Source organism: Stenella coeruleoalba (assembly GCF_951394435.1).
Source record: "Stenella coeruleoalba genome assembly, chromosome: 9".
NCBI classification, from domain to species: domain Eukaryota; kingdom Metazoa; phylum Chordata; class Mammalia; order Artiodactyla; family Delphinidae; genus Stenella; species Stenella coeruleoalba.
In genome coordinates, this window is record NC_137155.1 from 77217506 (window position 1) to 77240808 (window position 23303).

At 39.6% G+C, this 23303-nt stretch overlaps 1 protein-coding gene across 7 annotated transcripts in view; it reads right to left on the minus strand.

Moving 5' to 3' along the window:
* CADPS2 (calcium dependent secretion activator 2) overlaps nucleotides 1-23303 on the minus strand; it is a 486383-nt gene that overhangs the window by 29339 nt on the left and 433741 nt on the right. For all 7 annotated transcript variants that reach the window (XM_079931397.1, XM_079931396.1, XM_079931395.1 and 4 more), the window contains 2 exons: nucleotides 9737-9820; nucleotides 9598-9630 (listed from right to left, as the gene is read on the minus strand). In XM_079931397.1, coding sequence (XP_079787523.1) covers nucleotides 9598-9630; nucleotides 9737-9820 — 117 coding nt within the window. The remainder of the gene's footprint in view (nucleotides 1-9597; nucleotides 9631-9736; nucleotides 9821-23303) is intronic.

The following is a 23303-nucleotide window of genomic DNA, read 5'->3' on the forward strand; positions in this document are numbered from 1 at the left end:
ACTAAGAGAGAGTAAATGTTGTTTTTCATTCTCCCATTTAAAACTTTGAGATCACGCAGCGTAGAGAATGGGATTGAGGACACGGGGTCGGGGGAAGGGTAGGCTGGGACGAAGTGAGAGAGTGGCATGGACATATATACACTACCAAATGGAAAACAGATAGCTAGTGGGAAGCAGCCACATAGCATGGGGAGCTCAGCTCGGTGCTTTGTGACCACCTAGACGGGTGGGATAGGGAGGGTGGGAGGTAGACACGAGAGGGAGGGGATATGGGGATATATGTATATGTATAGCTGCTTCACTTTGTTATAAAGCAGAAACTAACACACTACTGTAAAGCAGTTATACTCCAATAAAGATGTTAAAAAAAAAAACACAAAAAACTTTGAGATCCTCAGTTCATTAAGCACTAACTTCTCCATCTTGTTTCTTAGGGTAGTAATCTCTAAATCAAAATAAGCCTTCCTGGATTGCTTCTAATTCGATTCAGAAAAGAACAGAATTTGGCTAACGAAGTTATAGTAAAAGGATACAAATATCTAAAAACATTCCCCCACGAGCATAAAGAAATCAAATATGGACGGGAATGGAGTATGGTAAGGTGAGCTCCTCTGACTTTGGCTGCATAATAGAATACACCAGCGAGGGAATGAGTTTAAGTAAGGATGCAGACTCCAGCACATTTTTTTCGAGCGCTAATCACTGGTTAACCCAGTGAGATGAAAATGCCGTTTAAAAAAAAAAGAAAAGCAAAAAATTCCTTGTTAATTACACACTGCAAATGCTCTTACTTCCTGCTGCTACACCTAATCCCACAGGTGCAAGTCTTCACTTTCCCCATTCATGGGTGGTGGGTGCAATGCTGCAGACATTTTTCACAGCTACAGATTTAGATACAGAAGAAGCCCGTTTAACCTTCCACAGGAGGTTAACAATACACTATGCAAACACTGTCATGGTGTCTATTTAACAAGGAGACAAATTTTTTTTTTTTTTTCCTGCGGTACACGGGCCTCTCACTGTTGTGGCCTCTCCCATTGCGGAGCACAGGCTCCGGACGCGCAGGCTCAGCGGCCATGGCTCATGGGCCCAGCCGCTCCGCGGCATGTGGGAATCTTCCCGAACCGGGGCACGAACCCGTGTCCCCTGCATCGGCAGGCGGACTCTCAACCACTGCGCCACCAGGGAAGCCCTCCCACTAGGTTTTAGTCACTGATCCTAGTTCTATTCTCTTGATTGATACAGACTGAGACTTCTTTAACTGGGAACTCCATGTATTAAACATGACTCTCTTGTCTCTTAGCGTTTTCCTCTCTCAAGGATAATATTCCAATTTCCCTTTTTTCCTTTATAAGCCATTATTTCCAGATCCCCTTAACTATGCTGGCTGCTCTCTTCAAAAGGAGGTAAAGTAAAAATTATATGTCGTTTTTAAAAGACTACAGATGGATTTTCCCACGATAACACAGACAGATGTGAACAAGATAGTATAGAGCAGAATGATTATTTTTTAGAATCTGGACACTAGATTTATTATAATCAGTAATGTATGATGACAACTAACATTTATTGATCACTAATTTCATTCCAGGAATCCTGAAAAGTGCTTAACATATTTACAACAAGCCTAGAAGTGGTATAATTCTATTTCCATTTGATAAAGTAATTGATGTCCACACGGGTATATGCTTAAGTCCAAACTCATCTAATTATGGACATTATATATGTGCAGTTTTAAATATATCAATTATACCTCAATAAAGCTGTAAAAAAAAAAAAAAAGGAAACTGATGCCCAAGGTCATACAGATACTGAGCAAAAATGATGGAGCAAGGGTCCAAACTCAAGCAGTCTGGCTCCTGAGTTTGGGTTTGTAACTTCTCTGTTGTGCTACCTCGTGTTTGTTTTTTTAAGCAGCTACTTTACATTATGGTCTCACTTAATTTTTCATACAACTTTTTAACATACATTGATATCATCGATATCCTCCCTACCTTATAGGGAGGCAATATTTTTTGGGGGGTGGTTAGTTTTAATATTCTACTTTAAATCTACTGAAGTTTTGGGTTGGGCCTAGTGTTCACGTCTGTAAAGCTAAAGTGAATGTTTTCATGCTGGTCCTACATCTACTATAGCCATTCTCCCTTCCCCTCTCTCAGGTCTGAGTTCCCTCCATCTAAGTTACTGTTGAGCAGGGGGAACAGATTCACGCCCTCGAGGTCTTGCTTTTCTTATATGTCTAAGGGCTTTGCCACCATGAACATACCAAGGTTCTATGATGGAGCCTTGAACTGTGCAACTACAACAGGAACTGGTCTCCAGAATAGGGTTGTTTAACCAAGAAAAAAATCTACCAAACCATCCGAAGGTCACAGTTTATCACCCTGATTAGAAAGATATCACGGGGGTGGGGAGGGGTCGGCTACTAGCTTCTTTGCTAAGAAGCAGGAGATAATGAAATTCACTTCTGTTCAGGAACAAACTGATGATTTTTCTCTTATGTATGATATTTTTTCTTTCATAAAGAAGTGTCATGAAAGTACAGATTACAAAATACATAAGACTATGGTCATAACATGTTATATTTAAATGACTTGATTTGAATCATTTTCTGTTATTGACTCTTTTTTAACATCTTTATTGGAGCATAATTGCTTTATAATGTTGTGTTAGTTTCTGCTGTATAACAAAGTGAATCAGCTATACATATACATATATCCCCATATCTCCCCCCTCTTGCGTCTCCCTCCCACCCTCCCTATCCCACCCCTCTCGGTGGTCACAAACCACCAGCTGATCTCCCTGTGCTATGAGGCTGCTTCCCACTAGCTATCTATTTTACATTTGGTAGTATATATATGTCCATGCCACTCTCTCACTTTGTCCCAGCTTATCCTTCCCCCTCCCCATGTCCTCAAGTCCATTCTCTACGTCTGTCTTTATTCCTGTCCTGACCCTAGGTTCTTCAGAACCATTTTTTTTTGCTTTTTAGATTTCATATATATGTGTTAGCATACGGTATTTGCTTTTCTCTTTCTGACTTACTTCACTCTGTATGACAGTCTCTAGGTCCATCCACCTCACTACAAATAACTCAATTTTGTTTCCTTTTATGGCTGAGTAATATTCCATTGTATATATGTGCCACATCTTCTTTATCCATTCATCCGATGATGGACACTTAGGTTGTTTCCATCTCCGGGCTATTGTAAATAGAGCTGCAGTAAACATTTTGGTACATGACTCTTTTTGAATTATGGTTTTCTCAGGGTATATGCCCAGTAGTGGGATTGCTGGGTCGTATGGTAGTTCCATTTTTAGTTTTTTAAGGAACCTCCATACTGTTCTCCACAGTGGCTGTATCAATTTACATTCCCCTCAACAGTGTAAGAGGGTTCCCTTTTCTCCACACTCCAGCATTTATTCTTTGTAGATTTTTTGATGATGGCCATTCTGACTGGTGTGAGGTGATACCTCATTGTAGTTTTGATTTGCATTTCTCTAACGATTAATGATGTTGAGCATTCTTTCATGTGTTTGTTGGCAATCTGTATATCTTGTTTGGAGAAATGTCTATTTAGGTCTTCTGCCCATTTTTGGATTGGGTTGTTTGTTTTTTTGATATTGAGCTGCATGAGCTGCCTGTATATTTTGGAGGTTAATCCTCTGTCGGTTGCTTCATTTGCAAATATTTTCTCCCATTTGTTATTGATTCTTATACATCTTCAGCTGTGCTATAATTATATGGAATACCTGACAATCAAGTATGTACCAGGATCATGAATTCCTCCTTCTCTTTTGTGTTAGGAATGCCACTTGATATCATAGATAATTTTATATTTCTAATGCTTCATTTCATAAAATGTATTTTTTATTTTTTGCTTTTTCAAAATTTCAAAAATGAGATTATTTGCTAGAAGATGTTGCTCATTTCTCTGAAGAATTTTTTTTCTAGCTCTTTACCTTACTATCATCTTCTAAGTGACATTTATGGGCTCTGTTGTTTCTTGGATGGAATAGGCCAGAGATCTAGAATTCACAGAATGATAGAATATCACAGTTAGAGGGACTAATGCAGTTTATATAACTTATTCATCCATTTTATAGATAACTAAACTGAGGCCACTGAAGTGAAGTAATGCCCAGGGTCATACAGTTAATCCAAGGGCATAGAGCAGCATAAGAGGAATTAAACCTTAGGTATTACGTCCTAGTCCATTGCCCTTTAATTTTTTTAAATTTTAGAATAATTTCAGATTTATAGAAAAATTGTGAAGATTGTATGGAGAATTCCCATTTACTCCCCACTAAGTTTCCCCTATTATTAATATCTTACATTAATATATTTGTTACAATTAATGAACAAATAATGATACATTATGAACTAAAGTCTATACTTTATTCGTATTTCTTTAGTTTTTACCTAACGTCCTTCTTATGTTCCACGATCCTGTCCAGAAGACCTCATTACATTTAATTAGTCATTATGTCTCCTTAACCTCTTCCTGTCAATTTATAAGACTTTCCTTCTTTTTGATGATCTTGACAATTTGAGTACTGGTCAGATATTCTGTAGACTGTCCCTTTATTGGGACGTGTCTGTTGTTTTTCCTCTGATTAGACTGGAGTTATAGGCTTCTGGAAGGAGACCACAGAATATTTATCAAGAATAAATATTATCTATATAATTTATCACTGTTGATGTTGACCTCAGTAAACTGGCTGAGGTGATACTGTCAGGTTTCTCCCTGATAAATCCATTCTCCTCACCCTCCTTTTCATACTGTGCTCTTTGGAAGGGGGTTGCTATGTACAGCCTTAAGGAGTACGGAGGTGTACTGTCTCCTTGGAAGCAAAGTATCCACATTATTTATTTGCAATTCTTCTGCTTGGGAGATTTCTCTTTTCCATTTCTTCTTTTTCTGGCAGCGCCGCACGTAGGATCTTAGTTCCCTGACTAGGGATCGAAACTGCGCCGCCTGCATTGGAAGCACCGAGTCTTCACCACTGTACCACCAGGGAAGTCCTTCCCCCATTTATTTATTTATTTATTTATTTAATTTTTGGCTGTGTTGGGTCTTCGTTTCTGTGCGAGGGCTTTCTCTAGTTGCAGCGAGCGGGGACCACTCTTCATCGCGGTGCACAGGCCTCTCACTGTCGCGGCCTCTCTTGTGGCGGAGCACAGGATCCAGACGCGCAGGCTCAGCAGTTGTGGCTCATGGGATCTTCCCAGACCCGGGCTCAAACCCATGTCCCCTGCATTGGCAGGCAGATTCTCAACCACTGTGCCACCAGCGAAGACCCCCTCCCCATTTATTTATTCAGTCAATCATTTACTTACGTCAGTATGGACTAACAGATATATATTTTATACTTTGTGTTATAAGCTAACACTACCTAATTTATCTGGTTGCTGAACTTACTCTAGCTCAGGCCATTGGGAGCTCTCTCAGGGGTCTCCTGGGTCCCTTTAACATATCTCCTATCATTGTGGGTTTTTCTTTCTAGACACTTCCTTACTTTCTCTGACACATATATAAGATGCTCCAGGCTCATCTTGTGTTTCCTGCCCCAGTCCTAGTGTCAGCCATTTCTTCAAGGAATCCTGGTTCATTTTATTGGAGATTAGAGACCACGATCTGGGCACTGGGTGTGCTTGTAGCTACTGGGATATCAATGCTTCTAGGCTCTCTCAGCTAACAAACCGAGGAAATATATGTGTATATACTAACCCGTGCATATACGTATATCTAAAAATATTTCTATATGCAACCAGCTCTATCTATATTAAGCTAAAGACAAGTTCACATTGATGGCTCCAACTCCAATCCATTACCACAGCGATAATTCTAGCCTCTTCCTCTTGTTTGTCTTCAACATCTCACTCCATGGGAAACTTGGCTCCCACCAGCCACCACCCTTTACTTAATTGTTCAATTCCATTATACACGTAGAGTGGTTTCTGAATTGTTAACCTGGGAGGAAACACTTTCTCAACAAGAGTACAATGTTTACGTACAGTTCCTTTTTCCTTTATTTTTACATATGCCACCCATTTCAAAAGTGACTCGGATCAGCACTTTTTTCCTTCAACTTTTTTTAGTGAGGTTATTCCATACATTTGCAGTAGGGTTTAGATTATTTTATCACAGTCTCCATACTAGGATCCCATGATATCCTAATTGATTTAAAATTTTTTTTCATATATTCAGGTTCAATTTTTGTGCTATAAAGTTAGGACTTGACAGAAGCATAGTGTTTTATATCTATCATTACAGTATTACCTGGAATAGTCTCACTGCTCCAAAAAGTTCCCTTGGCTTCACCTATTCAAGTCTCCCTGACCTTGAACTTATGGTAACCATTAACCTGTTTGTAATCTTTATACAGTTTATTTATAGTTTTTTAGATGTAGTTTTCCCTTTTAGAATGTGATATAAATGGTATCATACAGTACGTAGCCTTCTCAGACTGGCTTCTTTCACTTAGCAATATGCCTTTAAGATTCATCTATGTCTTCGTGTCGCCTGACAGCTAATTTTTCTTCTTCTTCTTTTTTTTTTTTTGCTGACTAGTACTCCAATTGTATGGATATACCACTGCTTGTTTATCCATTCACTGACTGAAAGACATTTTGGTTGCTTCCAATTCTTGAATATGAATAAAATTGCTATGAACACTTGTGTGCAGGTTTTGGTTGTGGACATACGTTTTCAAATCAGTTGGATAAATACCTAGGAGTGCAATCGGTGGTTTGCTAAAGACTATATTCAGCTTTGTAAGAAACTGCGAAATGGTCTTCCAAAATGGCTGTACCATTTTGTATTTCCACCAGCAATGAATGAGAGTCCCTACTGCTCTGCATCCTTGTCAACATTTTGCTACTGTCAGTTTTTAAATTTTAGCCATGCTAATAGGTAATAGTATCTTATTGTTTTAATTTTCATTTCTCTAATGACAAATGATGTTGAGCATCTTTTCATTTGCCTATTTGATACCTATATGTCTTCACTGCAATATCTGTTCTTATCTTTTGACCATCTTTTAATTGGGCTGTTTGTTTTCTTATTGTTGAGTATTAAGAGTTCTTTGTACATTTTAGATACAAGTCCTTGATCAAATATATGTCTGTGGCTTGTCTTTTCATTCCCTTAGCAGTGCAGAGCAGTCAATTATTAAGTCTAACTTACAATGTTTTTCTTTCATGGATGCTTTTGGTGTTGTATCTAAAACCTTATCACCAAACTTAAGGCCATAAATATTTTCTCTATGTTTTCTTCTAGAAGAGTTTTATATTGTAGTGTGCATTTTACAGGTAGGTTTTTGATCAGTTTTGAGTTAATTTCTGTGAAAGGTGAGCCAGTGTTGTTGTTTTTTTTCTCATAAGGTTCTCCTTAAAAGACTGTTTCAGAAAGGTATCTTGCTGGAGTTTTAGCATAAACAAACAAACAAACAAACAAAAACAGTAACAGCCAACAGCACCTCATAGCTTTTGAAGTTAATGCTTACAGACATCAGTAATAGAGGTGTAATGTCTGGATCTAAGGGAGAAACTCTTCCTATAGCAATCTGCCATGGCCAGACCATACCTATGGTTTAGTATGCTTTGCTCTGGGTGGCAACTTGATTTAATAGTGAAATTGGTAAGCTGGAATTCATCTAGAGAGCGATTGGTATGATAAACAGTCTGGGTACAATTGTTACAGCTGTTTTCATGATATGTCTATTTCCCTATCTCTTTTATTCCTAGACACTGAACAGCTTGTGGGCAGGACATATATATATTTTCATCATACATGCCCAGAATCTAGCACTTAGTACGTGTTAAGTAAGTATTTAATTAGTGAATTCAGTGAAGAAGTTAAGGATGTTTAATACAGAAAATAAGAATTCCTCAGACAATATATCCCTTTGAATAGCCACCATGTATCTCTTGGGAAGAGGATGTATGATAATTATCAACAAATATTTGAAGGGCTATCATGCAGAAAAGGGATTAGAACCATGACAGAATTCACAGAGGTACAGAATTTCAACTCATTATACATAAGAGGAGGCTGTCTTACGGTGAGCCTGCAATCACTGAAAAAATTAAAAGAGCTTGACTGAATCTTTGTGAGGGCTATCAGGAGAGGGGGCTTCTGCATTGACGAGGAGAGTGAATGAACCACTTTCTGTGTGTTTCAATGCTGAAGCTCTATGGGCTCTAACAGATCTAGTACACAGTCAAATAAAGAATTTCAAAAGCTCTAAGAACAGAAATAATTATGGTGTCCTATTCAAAATTAAAAACAAAAATTTGTGATTCAAAATTTGTAATTCAAAATTAAAAACAAAAATCTATATTATAAAGTATTTGCTAGGAATTCCAATAAAATTCATGTGTTCCCACGATTACTTGTCTTTTTTTTTCATACAGCGAGTATAAACCATTCCCCCTTAATTCTCCCTTTCCCTCTTTCATGCTGTTCCTTTGCAGGACCATACAAATGTGATTATTTCTGCTTATTGCCCAGTACTGACTTTCTGATTCTAGGTACAAGACAAGGAGTATGCCGAGACTTCTTTTGGAATCATCTGTAAAACTAAAAACAAACAAACAAAAAACTACTCTGAAGAAACCCCAGGCAAAGGCAGGAAAGTCCACGGCCTTTTCATTTAAAATGTTCATTTATAATAACTATAGCAGCAATAAACCTGGAGACTGTCTAGCCCATAGTATAAAATGCAGTTATGCATTTCAAAAATAAGAGCCACCTACAACTGATACACAACGCTTGCCAGCTCTCAAACCACTAACATTCATAATGATGATCTAGAGATGGTGATGCTATTCAAGTACAGCCTTAATCAAAGATGAGATGACTTATATTCCACTTAGTTTTAAATTTTAAGTTTCTTCCCATTGTGCCCTAATTCTTTGAAAATTGATACACGTGCCAAAACACATGATTGAACAGAACATTTAGGCCTTGATCATATATACGTGATAACAGAATTTAAGGCAAAAGTTAATTTGTTAATGACTATCAACTTGTTGATTATATTTATCACATGAATTTTTTTTCATTGTAGCTAAGTAAGTTTCATACTTTCCTCTCATGGTATCTTAATTGTTGAACAAATTTACAGGTCACTCATTATTTCCCAAGAATTCTGTGAAAAACCAAATGTTGAACTAAGTGAATATTGATTTATTTATAACACTTCTGTATTCAGAAAACTAGTTCTTTGATTCAACAGGTCTTGATTGTTACTTTAACTCCTATAAGAAACCTGTTAGAGCTTTCATGGAAAGGGAAGGAGAGTGAACCTTTTCCTATAAGTAATGTGAGTCATTTTCTCCCCCACCCTAGAGCTGCCACTGAGCTGATATGTTCTCATGATGAATTGACCTCCCCAAGTTACAACGGAAAAGGTACACTGAAATAACCTTGCCAGGCCTTGCTATGAGGGTTAGTGCTCGCTTAAGAAAAATAAACTGCTCCCTGAGGCAATGATGTTAGATTAAAGATCTGAAATACACCCATGGTGAACCATAATTATTTTTTTAAAGACTTATTTATAATTTTAAAAAGCAGATAAAAAAATACTTACTGGAACATCAACATATTTTGCGGCTGCTTTCACCTTAAGTGGAAAAGAGATAATTATGAGAATTATTTTCTTAACTGTTTGATAAGTACTGTGACAGCAGTCAAAAGACAGCAGAGGAGAACTCATTCAAAATACTCACAGTGAATGACAGAATGGATGAAAAGAAAGTACCTTCATCATATCTTGACAGCTTAGACAACACCCCTTCCAACACTGAAACAAACTAGAATACACGTTATAGTGAGTATTTAGGATAGTACTGTGCATACAAACAAATAACGGGGCAAACAACTCTTGGACCAACTTCTCCCGTGGCACAAAAACCTGAAATGTATAAACTGACACAATGACAAAATCTCATTTTGAAGATGAACTCTAAGGTCCTTTTACATTGCTGGAAAAAATACGCACATTTTTTAAGATAAAAGAACAATGTGTAATAGGAGTCTGGTTACTACGTGTGAGATGACTTAAACCATTAGTAAAAAACTTTAAATCCCTGTGACTCTTCCTTAATATAATTTTCAACTCCAATATAGATGTTTATAAGTCCTCATCACAAGAAAAAATGTTGTAACTATGTATGGGGATGGACTTATTTTGGTGATCATTTTGCAATTTATACAGATATCAAATCACTATGCTGTATACCTGCAACTAACATAATGTTGTATGTCAATGATACCTCAATAAAAAAAAAGAGAGAGATGTTTCAAGGCAACGATGGTCAAGCTTCATCAAATTCCTTTCTATCATATAGCACTTGACCATTCCCCAACTTTTTCTATCTACAGAAGAGGTTGAATGACAAAGAACAGAAAATGGAAAGGTGTAACATTTGGGGCCCTTGTAACATTGAAATGAAGTATGATACATCAGCTAACGAGTATTCACCAAGCAGTTCCAATTGGGACATGTAAGGATCATCCCTGCTTTCAGAAGCTTACAAAGTAGTTGGGGAGCTCAAACAGATACACGCACTGCAGAGTACGATGAAAAGAGCACCAGACTGAGAACATAAATCCTGATTCTGTCATTGACTGACTGCTATGTGGGCTCCAGCCAACCAGTGCGCCGGTTCCCCCATCAGTCAAAGGTGTGTTTGTGTTGGTGGGACGGGTATGGAATTAAAATTGTCTTAAGAGTTTTACATTTCTAAAATTTTATACTTCTATGAAATGAGAGTTAAGACATATATACTGTAATGTAATCAAAAATGTGGAGAATTTTATTTCATTGAGCAGAAACATTAAGATCTGGCATGAAGATAAATAAAAGATATTAATAAGGATCTACTGCCCTACATCTTTCCTCTTTAGAAGCAAAATAATATGCACTATTGACAAATTATACCTTCCCAAAGGGAAAATACCAAAAAGGTTTTTTAAATACAAAAAGGGAAATTAATGAAGGCTGGTTTTTGTTCACATAGCAGCTTCTTCAACAAAGGGATAATAGTTCTAGGGACACACCTTATTGGTCTCTGGTGAGCAGAGAACTCGCTGAGAGTGCACAGGAGATAATCTTTTCTCTATGGCTGGTCAATTACTGCAAAATAGTTTATGCAAAAGAAACAAAAACTTCCCTGCAGGTTTCTCCATCACATCATTTGAGACATGATGTAAGAACACAGAAACAAATTCATGTGAACTGCTGACTAAAATTTTATTTTTATTAAAGAATGAGAACTATGTATGGTTGGTTAGTTATCCTAGGGGATACAAATAGCAAAAAACATAAAATTACAAATTGCTCACAACTAAAAGTCAGTTTAGCACTTTCCTCCTGCCCATTAAGATTTCTTACCAATCAGAGCTGGCTAACTCAACTTCTTGTGGTTGGCAAAGACCCAGAAGACCTATACTCCAGGGCTATGACCAGGGGAAGGGAATGCCAAACTTAATGGCCCTCTGCGGAAAATGCCTCATCTCTTGTAACTCAAATCTTGAAAGTCAGTGTGTGATGGGTGATATCATTTGCCATGAGGAGAGAGACAATTGCTATGGTTACCAGACAACGTGAACCACTGAAGGCTCTAGCATAGCATCTGGTTCACTTGCCTTCAAGTGAGTATGTGTTTACACAGGTGAGTGATGCTGAGGGACTAGGCAAAGTAGAGGCAGGTCCTGTGGATGGATTTAGAAGATCTTAGCTCGAGTTGAAGCTCTGCCACTCTCTGGAGGTGAGACAACAGTCTGGACATTCAGCTTCTCTAGCCTCAGTGTACTCATCAGTAAAACGGGGAAAATGTCACTGCTTTGCTCACAATAAGGATGGTGTGAAAATCAGCAGAGATGATTTAGGTGAAGGGACTGTGAAAATGGCAACACACTAAGAGATGTAAAGAATGAATATTATTGGTATGATGAGCTAAATCACTAGCCATTATATGTCTAAAAACCTACACATGTTACGTCACAAGTTAATGGGGGTAGCCTTGGGATTGTTTAGTGATAAGGAGAAATAATGCATTTGGTTACCAGCGAATGCGTCTAATTCAGTGACATGATATCTATGGAGGCAGGATAGAGTTGATGCTGTAAGTCAGAAGACCCATGTCGGAATCCCATCTGTATTAAGGTCATGTGGCTGACAGTAGAGGAGGGAGGCTTTGGACACAGGTGGTCTGGCTCCAAAGCCCGTGTTCTTTGCCATCACAGTACAGAGTTGTAAGCATTAAATGATATAACTAATGTGCCTGGCATATAATAAGTGCTCAATAAATGCTATTTTCTTCTTCTTATTGAGCACCTAATATGGGGAATACAAAAAAAAAAAATGAGTCTTAGACCCTTCCCTCCAGGAATGCACAAACTAGTAGGAGAGACAGACGTGTACACAGTTGGTCATGACACAAGGCAGGAAGTGATGAGGGACAAACAGTGTAACTGAAACTGACTTCCACTGGAGGATACTGGGTAAGCTTCGTTTGCGTGGTGGCACAGGGGCTGAGCAGCAGGGTAGCAGAAATCGAGTGGCTAAAACAACACTTGGGGAAGCCCATTAGCAGATGACCTTAGGGCAGAAGTTGCCCCACTGTGGCATCTGACAACCTGTCTGGCTCGTCTTCTCTTTAGAGTGTGAAGCAGCACCAGGTTACATCCCACGAAGTCCAGCGTGTGCACCTGCTGCATGCATGTCACAGCATTCTTGGGCTCCATTTTTTTTTTTGGTATGCGGGCCTCTCACTGTTGTGGCCTCTCCCGTTGCGGAGCACAGGCTCCAGACGCGCAGGCTCAGCGGCCATGGCTCACGGGCCCAGCCACTCCGCGGCATGTGGGATCTTCCCAGACCGGGGCACGAACCCGTGTCCCCTGCATCGGCAGGCGCACTCTCAACCACTGCGCCACCAGGGAAGCCCCTTGGCCTCCATTTTAACAATAGTGTAGAGCCTCTCCCTGGGATCCTCCCTACCCCAAATGGTCCCTGGCGAGGCCCAATACAGCAGGGACTCTAAGTGCTTACATGGCAGTGAACAGTGACTGCCCCTCTGGGACCAACCACATGAGCCATACAGTTCCAAGAGGAAGGTTTTCTTTGTAAGATTTCTGTCAAGGCACACGTGGTGGAAGAGCTACCTTAAAACCCAAAATCTATTAACAAGATTGACTAATAATGATGTAGTTTCCATCTGGCTTTTAATTGTAGAAGGCAGCAAGATTCCAAAGAAATCCAGCTAAATGCTGGGTTTAGTTGCTGTGTCTTTAACTGCTTCCTGTGAACTTTCTCTGTACAGCTCAGGGAGGATATAAATACTTACAGGTTTGCCTTGCGCTCCCTGTTCTCCTGAGGGTGTCAGGTTGGAAGGAAACCCTGTAATCTCTGTTTCCCTGCTTTTTATTGCGGATGTCATTTACTGGGTTTGTTTGAATAATATTTAGCGCCCAAAGTTTGTCTGGGTCATTACCAACTTTGCCTCATTAGGTACACTCTCAGGGAAATTAAAGATGAAGGTATGTTGAAAGGACTGGTAGAATGAAACATGAAGTATGCCACGAGGCATGTCGGTTTAAATTTCCTGTTGGATTTTAACAGGGTATAGGATTCATTTTCCTACATGTATGGAAAGTAGAACGACAAATTCTGAGAAGTGATAGGAACGATTCAGCTGTAGACTGGTGGGTTCAAAACACGCAGTTCTTACTTTTTTCAACTGTGAAATTTCAGGAAGTAAACAAGGAATATTTGCATCATTTACACTGCAAGTTATTAAATCTTCCACAGAAAAAAAGATGCATCCATAAACAAGACTAATCATGAAAAACTAGGTGTATTTTGGAGGGGGGAGGATACATAGGGCTGGAGATACCTATCAGATGTTTTATTTTTGTTTGGTACAATCAGGACTGACTAGTACTGTTAAAAATCCACCTGGAACCAGAATGTCATGGATTGGAAGAAAGCAGGTTTCCTTCCCTGAACTGGAATGTTAATGTTATGATACAATGGAAAATAATCCTCGCTTCTCCCACTGTGTATCCACGTCCTCTTTGAACCTTTGTTCCAAATGACTCCGAAAAGGTCCTTCCAGATGATCCAGATCGGTATTGAGGATGGACAGGATCTGACAGCACGTATTTATACGATATGCCTTGTTCTGCACAGTATCTCAGACAACTTCCAAAACAGCACGTCTAGCCCGGATGTTGGTGAAGTCTCCGCATTCCTCTCATTGTTCCTTTCTCCCTTGTCTCCCAAATAGACTGAACTATGTTAGTTTGTATTTCTTTTCTTCTAATTACTCCTAACAGTGCATGTTATTCCTTTCAAGCACATTCTTGGGTTTCAACAGTTGTCTTCTGAATACATTGTCTTGATCCAAACAAGTAAATTTAACCAAGTTAACTTAATCAGACTGAATTGGTGGTGGTAGAGGAGATACTTTAAGTGCATCATCTAGACAGTCAGGTCAGATTTGTCCTCTGTCCCTCTTAAGAGAAATTCAGGGGAAAATATTCTAGGTTATTAAAAAGAATAGGTGGGGCTTCCCTGGTGGCACAGTAGTTGAGAGTCCGCCTGCCGATGCAGGGGATGCGGGTTTGTGCCCCGGTCCGGGAGGATCCCACATGCCCCGGAGTGGCTGGGCCCGTGAGCCATGGCCGCTGAGCCTGCGCGTCCGGAGCCTGTGCTCCGCAACGGGAGAGGCCACAACAGTGAGAGGCCTGCGTACCGCAAAAAAAAAAAAAAAAAAAAAAAAAAATAGGTGTTGTGGTATGTACAGGTATTTACACCTACACACCTATATATCTATATATGTACTTAGTGAAAAAGTATATACTCTTTCCTAAATCCCTTTTTGCAATAGTTGAGAATTCAGGAAGTTGAATATACTGCTCTGGTCTTTTAATTCATACCCAGAATTTACTGAGCCCGTTACTGGAGTGCATCGCGAGAGTAATCACTTTCTCACTCTTTGCTCTGTTGACCATTTCCTCCAAGCAGTTCTTTCCCACAGCCTTCCCAGTTTTTCTTTGATGTTACACACAATGAATTCCACTCTCACCTACCTGACTCACAGCTGTCCCACATGATTGCCTGCCCACGCTGGTCCCACAGTGTGTATGCCTGCATGTAACAAATATCGCAGGAAATATCCACAGAGCCTGGACATATAAAGGGGACATGAGAAGACTGCAGTGAAGCTCCCATTCTTTTCCTCTCTGATCTTGCTGAGTTCTGCGTGCTGTTGTGCAAAGATGATAGGCTTAGGGCTACAGGGTCAAGTCCTGGCTTCTCCGCCAGCCACTGTAAAACCGTGGGCCTTTGTTTCCTCATCTGTGAACAAGGAGACTGGACTCTGGGTGGATCAGGCCTGCCTTGGGAGATGGGGCTACACAGGTAAGCTCTGGCCTGCTTCCCCTCCTCAATCAGAATAGCTTTGCTTCCACCAGTGTTGTATCTGGGGTGCCACCTAAGATATATCTGAAGACATTAAATATATCTCATAAACATCATGAAAGTATATAGAAATATGTCTTATAAACATTACAGAAGTGTTTGAAAAGTCTCTGTTAGACAATCTCAGGGTTCTCTTCCAACTCTAGCATCGTGTGTGCTATGGGACTTCAGAGCCTGCAGAGAAAAGATGCAGGTCCCTGGAAGCCTCCATACACAAACATATAGAAAGATCTTTGCTTTATTTATTTATTTTTTGATGTGGACAATTTTTAAAGTCTTTATTGAATTTGTTACAATATTGCTTCTGTTTCATATTTTGGGTTTTTGGCCACAAGGCGTGTGGGATCTTAGTTCCCTGACCAGGGATCGAACCCACACACCCTGCACTGGAAGGCGAAGTCTTAACCACTGGACCTCCATGGAAGTCCCCAGAATTTTTGCTTTAGACTGAGAAAAGGCTGTAGGTTTTCTTCTCATCCAGTATGCCTGCTTTTTTTTTAATGCGGAAACTGAGTCATGCAAGGAGACCCAGCTGGTAACATGAAGAAACAGGAATGGAGTCCAGTTCTCCTGAGCCTCCCACAGTTTATCTGACTGAATTAATTCTAATATAAGGCAGCAATAAATATAGCATTTCTTGTATCCTTTCCTTGGCAAGAGTTAATGTTCCTGTCTTCATTTTTTTTTTTCTTGGTAAAAATTATCTATATCCTTTTCTGGATAGAAGCTTCTTTTTTGTTTTTGTTTTTGCCTTCTTTAAAATGGTTTTTATTTCTTCCATTTCATTTCTCCATGTCTTCCACAGGAGTTCCACTTATAACATATATACCTGAGAACAGCAGCCACTGATAGAATCATGTTCAATGGCTGAAATCTTATAATCCCATTGGTATTTTCATCCCATATCCTTCCTGTGAACTCCAGCCCCAAATACCTAAATATCTGAATGTCCCCTTGCTATCTCCTCCTTCAGGTATCTCAGAGGCAGCTCGATTCCCCCATGTCCAATTCTGACATGGGTTGTTCCCTCCAAATCTGTCCCTCTTCCAGGGCACCCTGCATCACCGAACGGCACAACATCACAACATCCATCTCCTGCTGCAGGCTATAGACCTAGAGGTAATTGTCAACGTTTTCCCTTCTCTCCCCATTAGTAACCCCTTGTCTTAGTCTTCTCAGGCTGCTATAACAGAATGCCATAGACTGGGTGGCTTATAAACCACAGTAACTTCTCATACTCTGGAGGCTGAGAAGGCCATAGTCAAGGCGCTGGCAGATTTCATGTCTGGTGAGGACCCAATTGCTGGTTCATAGATGATACCTTCTGGCTGTGTTTTCACATGGCAGAAGGGACTAGGGAGCTCTGTGGGGTGTTATTTATAACAAAGTGAATCAGCTATACGTATACATATATCCTCATATCCCTTCCCTCTTGCGTCTCCCTCCCACCCTCCCTATCCCACCTCTCTGGGTGGTCACAAAGCACCGAGCTGATCTCCCTGTGCTACGTGGCTGCTTCCCACTAGCTATCTATTTTACATTTGGTAGTGTATATATGTCCATGCCACTCTCTCACTTTGTCCCAGCTTACCCTTCCCCCTGCCAGTGTCCTCAAGTCCATTCTCTACGTCTGCATCTTTATTCTGGTCCTGCCCCTAGGCTCTTCAGAACCTTTTTTTTTTTTTTTAGATTCCATATATAAGTGTTAGCATATGGTATTTGCTTTTTTCTTTCTGACTTACTTCACTCTGTATGACAGACTCTAGGTCCATCACCTCACCACAAATAACTAAATTTCATTTCTTTTTATGGCTGAGTAATTTTCCATTGTATATATGTGCCACATCTCCTTTATCTATTCATCTGTCAGTGGACACTTAGGTTTCTTCCATGTCCTGGCTATTGTAAATAGTGCTGCAGTGAACATTGTGGTACATGACTCTTTTTGAATTATGGTTTTCTCAGGGTATATGCCCAATAGTGGGATTGCTGAGTGGTCTGGTAATTCTATTTTTAGTTTTTTAAGGAACCTCCATACTGTTCTCCATAGTGGCTGTATCAGTTTACATTCCCACCAACAGTGCAAGAGGGTTCCCTTTTCTCCACACCCTCTCCAGCATTTATTGTTTGTAGATTTTTTGATGATGGCCATTCTGACTGGTGTGAGGTGATACCTCATTGTAGTTTTGATTTGCATTTCTCTAATGATTAGTGATGTTGAGCATCCTTTCATGAGTTTGTTGGCAATCTGTATAACTTCTTTGGAGAAATGTCTATTTAGGTCTTCTGCCCATTTTTGGATTGGGTTGTTTGTTTTTTTGATGTTGAGCTGCATGAGCTGTTTGTATGTTTTGGAGATTAATCCTTTGTCAGTTGCTTCGTTTGCAAATATTTTCTCCCACTCTGAGGGTTGTCTTTTCATCTTCTTTAGGGTTTCCTTTATTGTGCAAAAGCTTTTAAGTTTCATTAGGTCCCATTTGTTTATTTTTTGTTTTTTTTTTTTTTTTGCTGTACGCGGGCCTCTCACTGTTGTGGCCTCTCCCGTTGTGGAGCACAGGCTCTGGATGCGCAGGCTCAGTGGCCATGGCTCAGGGGCCCAGCCGCTCCGCGGCATGTGGGATCTTCCCGGACCGGGGCACGAACCCGTGTCCCCTGCATCGGCAGGTAGACTCTCAACCACTGTGCCACCAGGGAAGCCCTATTTTTGTTTTTATTTCTATTTCTCTAGGAGGTGGGTCAAAAAGGATCTTGCTGTGATTTATGTCATAGAGTGTTCTGCCTATGTTTTCCTCTAAGAGTTTTATACTTTCTGGCCTAGGTTTAGGTCTTTAATCCATTTTGAGCTTATTTTTGGATATGGTGTTAGGGTGTGTTCTAATTTCATTCTTTTACATGTAGTTGTCCACTTTTCCCAGCACCATTTATTGAAGGGGCTGTCTTTTCTCCATTTTATATTCTTGTCTCCTTTATCAAAGATAAGGTGGCCATATGTATGTGGGTTTATCTCTGGGCTTTCTGTCCTGTTCCATTGATCTATATTTCTGTTTTCATGCCAGTACAATATGGTCTTGATTACTGTAGCTTTGTAGTATAGTCTGAAGTCAGGGAGCCTGATTCCTCCAGCTCCATTTTTCTTTCTCAAGATTGCTTTGGCTATTCGGGGTCTTTTGTGTTTCCATATAAATTGTGATATTTTTGTTCTAGTTCTGTGAAAAATGCCATTGGTAGTTTGATAGGGATTGCACTGACTCTGTAGATTCTTTTGGATAGTATAGTCATTTTCACAATGTTGATTCTTCCAATCCAAGAACATGGTAAATCTCTCCATCTGTCTGTATCATTTTAAATTTCTTTCATCAGTGTCTTATAGTTTTCTGCATATAGGTCTTTTGTCTCCTTAGGTAGGTTTATTCCTAGGTATTTTGTTCTTTGTGTTGCAGTGGTAAATGGGAGTGTTTCCTTAATTCCTCTTTCAGATTTTTCATCATTAGTGTATAGGAATGCAAGAGAGTTCTGTGCATTAATTTTGTATCCTGCTACTTTACCAAATTCATTGATTAGCTCTAGTAGTTTTCTGGTAGCATCTTTAGGATTCTCTATGTATAGTATCATGTCATCTGCAAACAGTGACAGCTTTACTTCTTCTTTTCCGATTTAGATTCCTCTTATCTCTTCTTCTTCTCTGATTGCTGTGGCTAAAACTTCCAAAACTATGTTGAATAAGAGTGGTGAGAGTGGACAACCTTGTCTTGTTCCTGATCTTAGTGGAGATGGTTTCAGTTTTTCACCATTGAGAATGATGTTGGCTGTGGGTTTATCATATATGGCCTTTATTATGTTGAGGTAAGTTCCCTCTATGCCTACTTTCTTGATAGTTTTTATCATAAATTGGTGTTGAATTTTGTTGAAAGCTTTTTCTGCATCTGTTGAGATGATCATATGGTTTTTATCCTTCAGTTTGTTAATAGGGTGTATTACAGTGATTGATTTGCATATATTGAGGAATCCTTGCATTCCTGGGATAAACCTCACTTGATCATGGTGTATGGTCCTTTTAAAGTGCTGTTGGAGTCTGTTGGCTAGTATTTTGTAGAGGATTTTTGCATCTGTGTTCATCAGTGATATTGGCCTGTAGTTTTCTTTCTTTGTGACATCCTTGTCTGGTTTTGGTATCAGGGTGATGGTGGCCTTGTAGAATGAGTTTGGGAGTGTTGCTCCCTCTGCTATATTTTGGAAGAGTTTGAGAAGGATGGTGTTAGCTCTTCTCTAAATGTTTTATAGAATTCACCTGTGAAGCCATCTGGTCCTGGGTTTTTGTTTGCTGGAAGATTTTTAATCGCTGTTTCAATTTCAGTACTTGTTATCGGTCTGTTTATCTTTTCTATTTCTTCCTGGTTCAGTTTCGGAAGGTTGTGTTTTTCTAAGAATTTGTCCATTTCTTCCAGGTTGTCCATTTTATTGGCATATAGTTGCTTGTTATAATCTCTCATGATCCTTTGTATTTCTGCAGTGTCAGTTGATACTTCTCCTTCTTCATTTCTAATTCTGTTGGTTTGTGTCTTCTCCCTTTTTTTCTTGATGAGTCTGGCTAATGGTTTATCAATTTTGTTTATCTTCTCAAAGAACCAGCTTTTACTTTTATTGATCTTTGCTACTGTTTCCTTCATTTCTTTTTCATTTATTTCTGATCTGATCTTTATGATTTCTTTGCTTCTGCTAACTTTGGTATTTTCTGTTCTTCTTTCTCTAATTGCTTTAGGTTAGGTGTAAGGTTAGGTTGTTTATTTGACATTTTTCTTGTTTCTTGAGGTAGGATTGTTTTGCTATAAACTTCCCTCTTCGAACTGCTTTTGCTGCATCCCATAGGTTCTGGGTCGTCGTGTTTTCATTGTCATTTGTTTCTAGGTATTTTCTGATTTCCTCTTTGATTTCTTCATTGATCTCTTGTTTATTTAGTAGCATATTGTTTAGCCTCCATGTATTTGTATTTTTTACAGTTTTTTTTTTCCTGTAATTGATATGTAGTCTCATAACATTGTGGTCGGAAAAGATACTTGATACGATTTCAATTTTCTTAAATTTACCAAGGTTTGATTTGTGACCCAAGATATGATCTATCCTGGAGAATGGTCCATGAGCACTTGAGACACAAGTGTATTCTGTTGTTTTTGGATGGAATGCCCTATAAATATCAATTAAGTCCATCTGGTTTAATGTGTCATTTAAAGCTTGTGTTTCCTTATTTATTTTCATTTTGGATGATCTGTCCATTGGTGAAAGTGGGGTGTTAAAGTCCCCTACTATGATTGTGTCACTGTCAATTTTCCCTTTTACGGCTGTTATCATTTGCCTAATATACTGAGGTGCTCCTATGTTGGGTGCACAAATATTTACAACTGTTATATCTTCTTCTTGGATCGATCCCTTGATCATTATGTGGTGTCCTTCTTTATCTCTTGTAATAGTCTTTATTTTAAAATCTATTTTGTCTGATATGAGAATTGCTACTCCAGCTTTCTTTTGATTTCCATTTGCATGGAATATCTTTTTCCATCCCCTTACTTTCAGTCTGTATGTGTCCCTAGGTCTGAAGTGGGTCTCTTGTAGACAGCATATATATGGGTCTTGTTTTTGTATCCATTCATCCAGTCTATGTCTTTTGGTTGGAGCATTTAATTCATTTGTATTTAAGGTAATTATTGATATGTATGTTCCTATTACCATTTTCTTAATTGTTTTGGGTTTGTTTTTGTAGGTCTTTTCCTTCTCTTGTGTTTCCTGCATAGAGAAGTTCCTTTAGCATTTGTTGTAAAGCTGGTTTGGTGGTGCTGAATTCTCTTAGCTTTTGCTTATCTGCAAAGGTTTCAATTTCTCTGTCGAACCTGAATGAGATCCTTGCTGGGTAGGGTAATCTTGATTGTAGGTTTTTCCCTTTCATCACTTTAAATATGTCCTGCCACTCCCTTCTGGCTTGCAGAGTTTCTGCTGAGAAATCAGCTGTTAACATTATGGGGATTCCCTTGTATGTTATTTGTTGCTTTTCCCTTGCTGCTTTTAATATTTTTTCTTTGTATTTAAATTTTGATAGTTTGGTTAATATGTGTCTTGGCGTGTTTCTCCTTGGATTTATCCTGTATGGGACTTTCTGTGCTTCCTGGAGTTGATTGACTATTTCCTTTCCCATATTAGGGAAGTTTTCAACTATAACCTCTTCCAATATTTTCTCAGTCCTTTTCTTTTTCTCTTCTTCTTCTGGGACCCCTATAATTCGAATGTTGGTGTGTTTAATGTTGTCCCAGAGGTCTTTGAGACTGTCCTCAATTCTTTTCATTCTTTTTTCTTTATTCTGCTCTGCAGTAGTCATTTCCACTATTTTATCTTCCAGGTCACTTATCCGTTCTTCTGTCTCGGTTATTCTGCTGATTCCTTGTAGAGAATTTTTAATTTCATTTTTTGTGTTGTTCATCATTTGTTTGCTCTTTAGTTCTTCTAGGTCCTTGTTAAATGTTTCTTGTATTTTCTCCATTCTACTTCCAAGATTTGGGATCTTCTTTACTATCATTACTCTGAATTCTTTTTCAGGTAGACTGCCTATTTTCTCTTCATTTGTTTGGTCTGGTGGGTTTTTACCTTGCTCCTTCATCTACTGTGTATTTCTCAGTCTTCTCATTTTGCTGAACTTACTGTGTTTGGAGTCTCCTTTTCACAGGCTGCAGGTTCGTAATTCCCATTGTTTTTGGTGTCTGTCCCCAGTGGGTAAGGTTGGTTCAGTGGGTTGTGTAGGCTTTGTGGTGGAGGGAACTGATGCCTGTGTTCTGGTGGATGAGGTTGGATCTTGTCTTTCTGGTGGGCAGTACCATGTCTGGTGGTGTGTTTTGGGGTATCTGTGAACTTATTATGATTTTAGGCAGTCTCTCTGCTAATGGGTGGGATTGTGTTCCTGTCTTGCTAGTTGTTTGGCATGGGTGTCCAGCACTGGAGCTTGCTGGTTGTTGAGTGGAGCTGGGTCTTAGCGTTGAGACGGAGATCTCTGGGAGCGCTCTTGCTGATTGATATTACCTGGGGTCGGGAGGTCTCTGGTGGTCCAATGTCCTGAACTCGGCTCTCCCACCTCAGAGGCTCAGGCCTGACACCTGGCTGGGGCACCAAGACCCTGTCAGCCACATAGCTCCTGTTGCTTGAGGATCCACATTTCTTCTGGAAAGGACATAAATCTGGCAATCTCACTTCAGGCCTAGCCCATCCACCTTTTCTCCCTTTGTGCTTAGTCTGTTTCACTTGCTCATAATGGGCCCCATGCAGAGGCCTTGCCCCCGGCCTTCAGACCAGAGTTCCTCGTGAAATGGCTGGGCCGACACCTCAGCTTGGGATGTGCACTGAAGCTCCTCACAGGACACTCAACTCCTGTGGGGTGTTTTTTATAACGCCACTAATCCCATTTATGATGGCTCTAACCTCATGACCTTATCACCTCCCAAAGGTCCCACCACCAAATACCATCACATTAGGGATTAGGTTTCAACATATGAATTTTGGGGGGACACAAACATTCAGTCTATGGCACCCTGCCCATTGTATATCTTAAATGTTTTTGGACTAGTCCAATAGAGACCAATGTTATAGCCTCCTTACTACTCCCTCTCAATCTGTTTGCTGTGGGTAATCAAATGAATTGTCTTACAATGCAAATATGATTAACTCTATACCCCTACTCCCTGCCTCTCCAACCATTCAGTGACTTCTCATTGCCCTAATGATGAAGACATTAAACTCCTCAGGCCTGTAGCTGGGCTTTTTTTTTTTTTTGC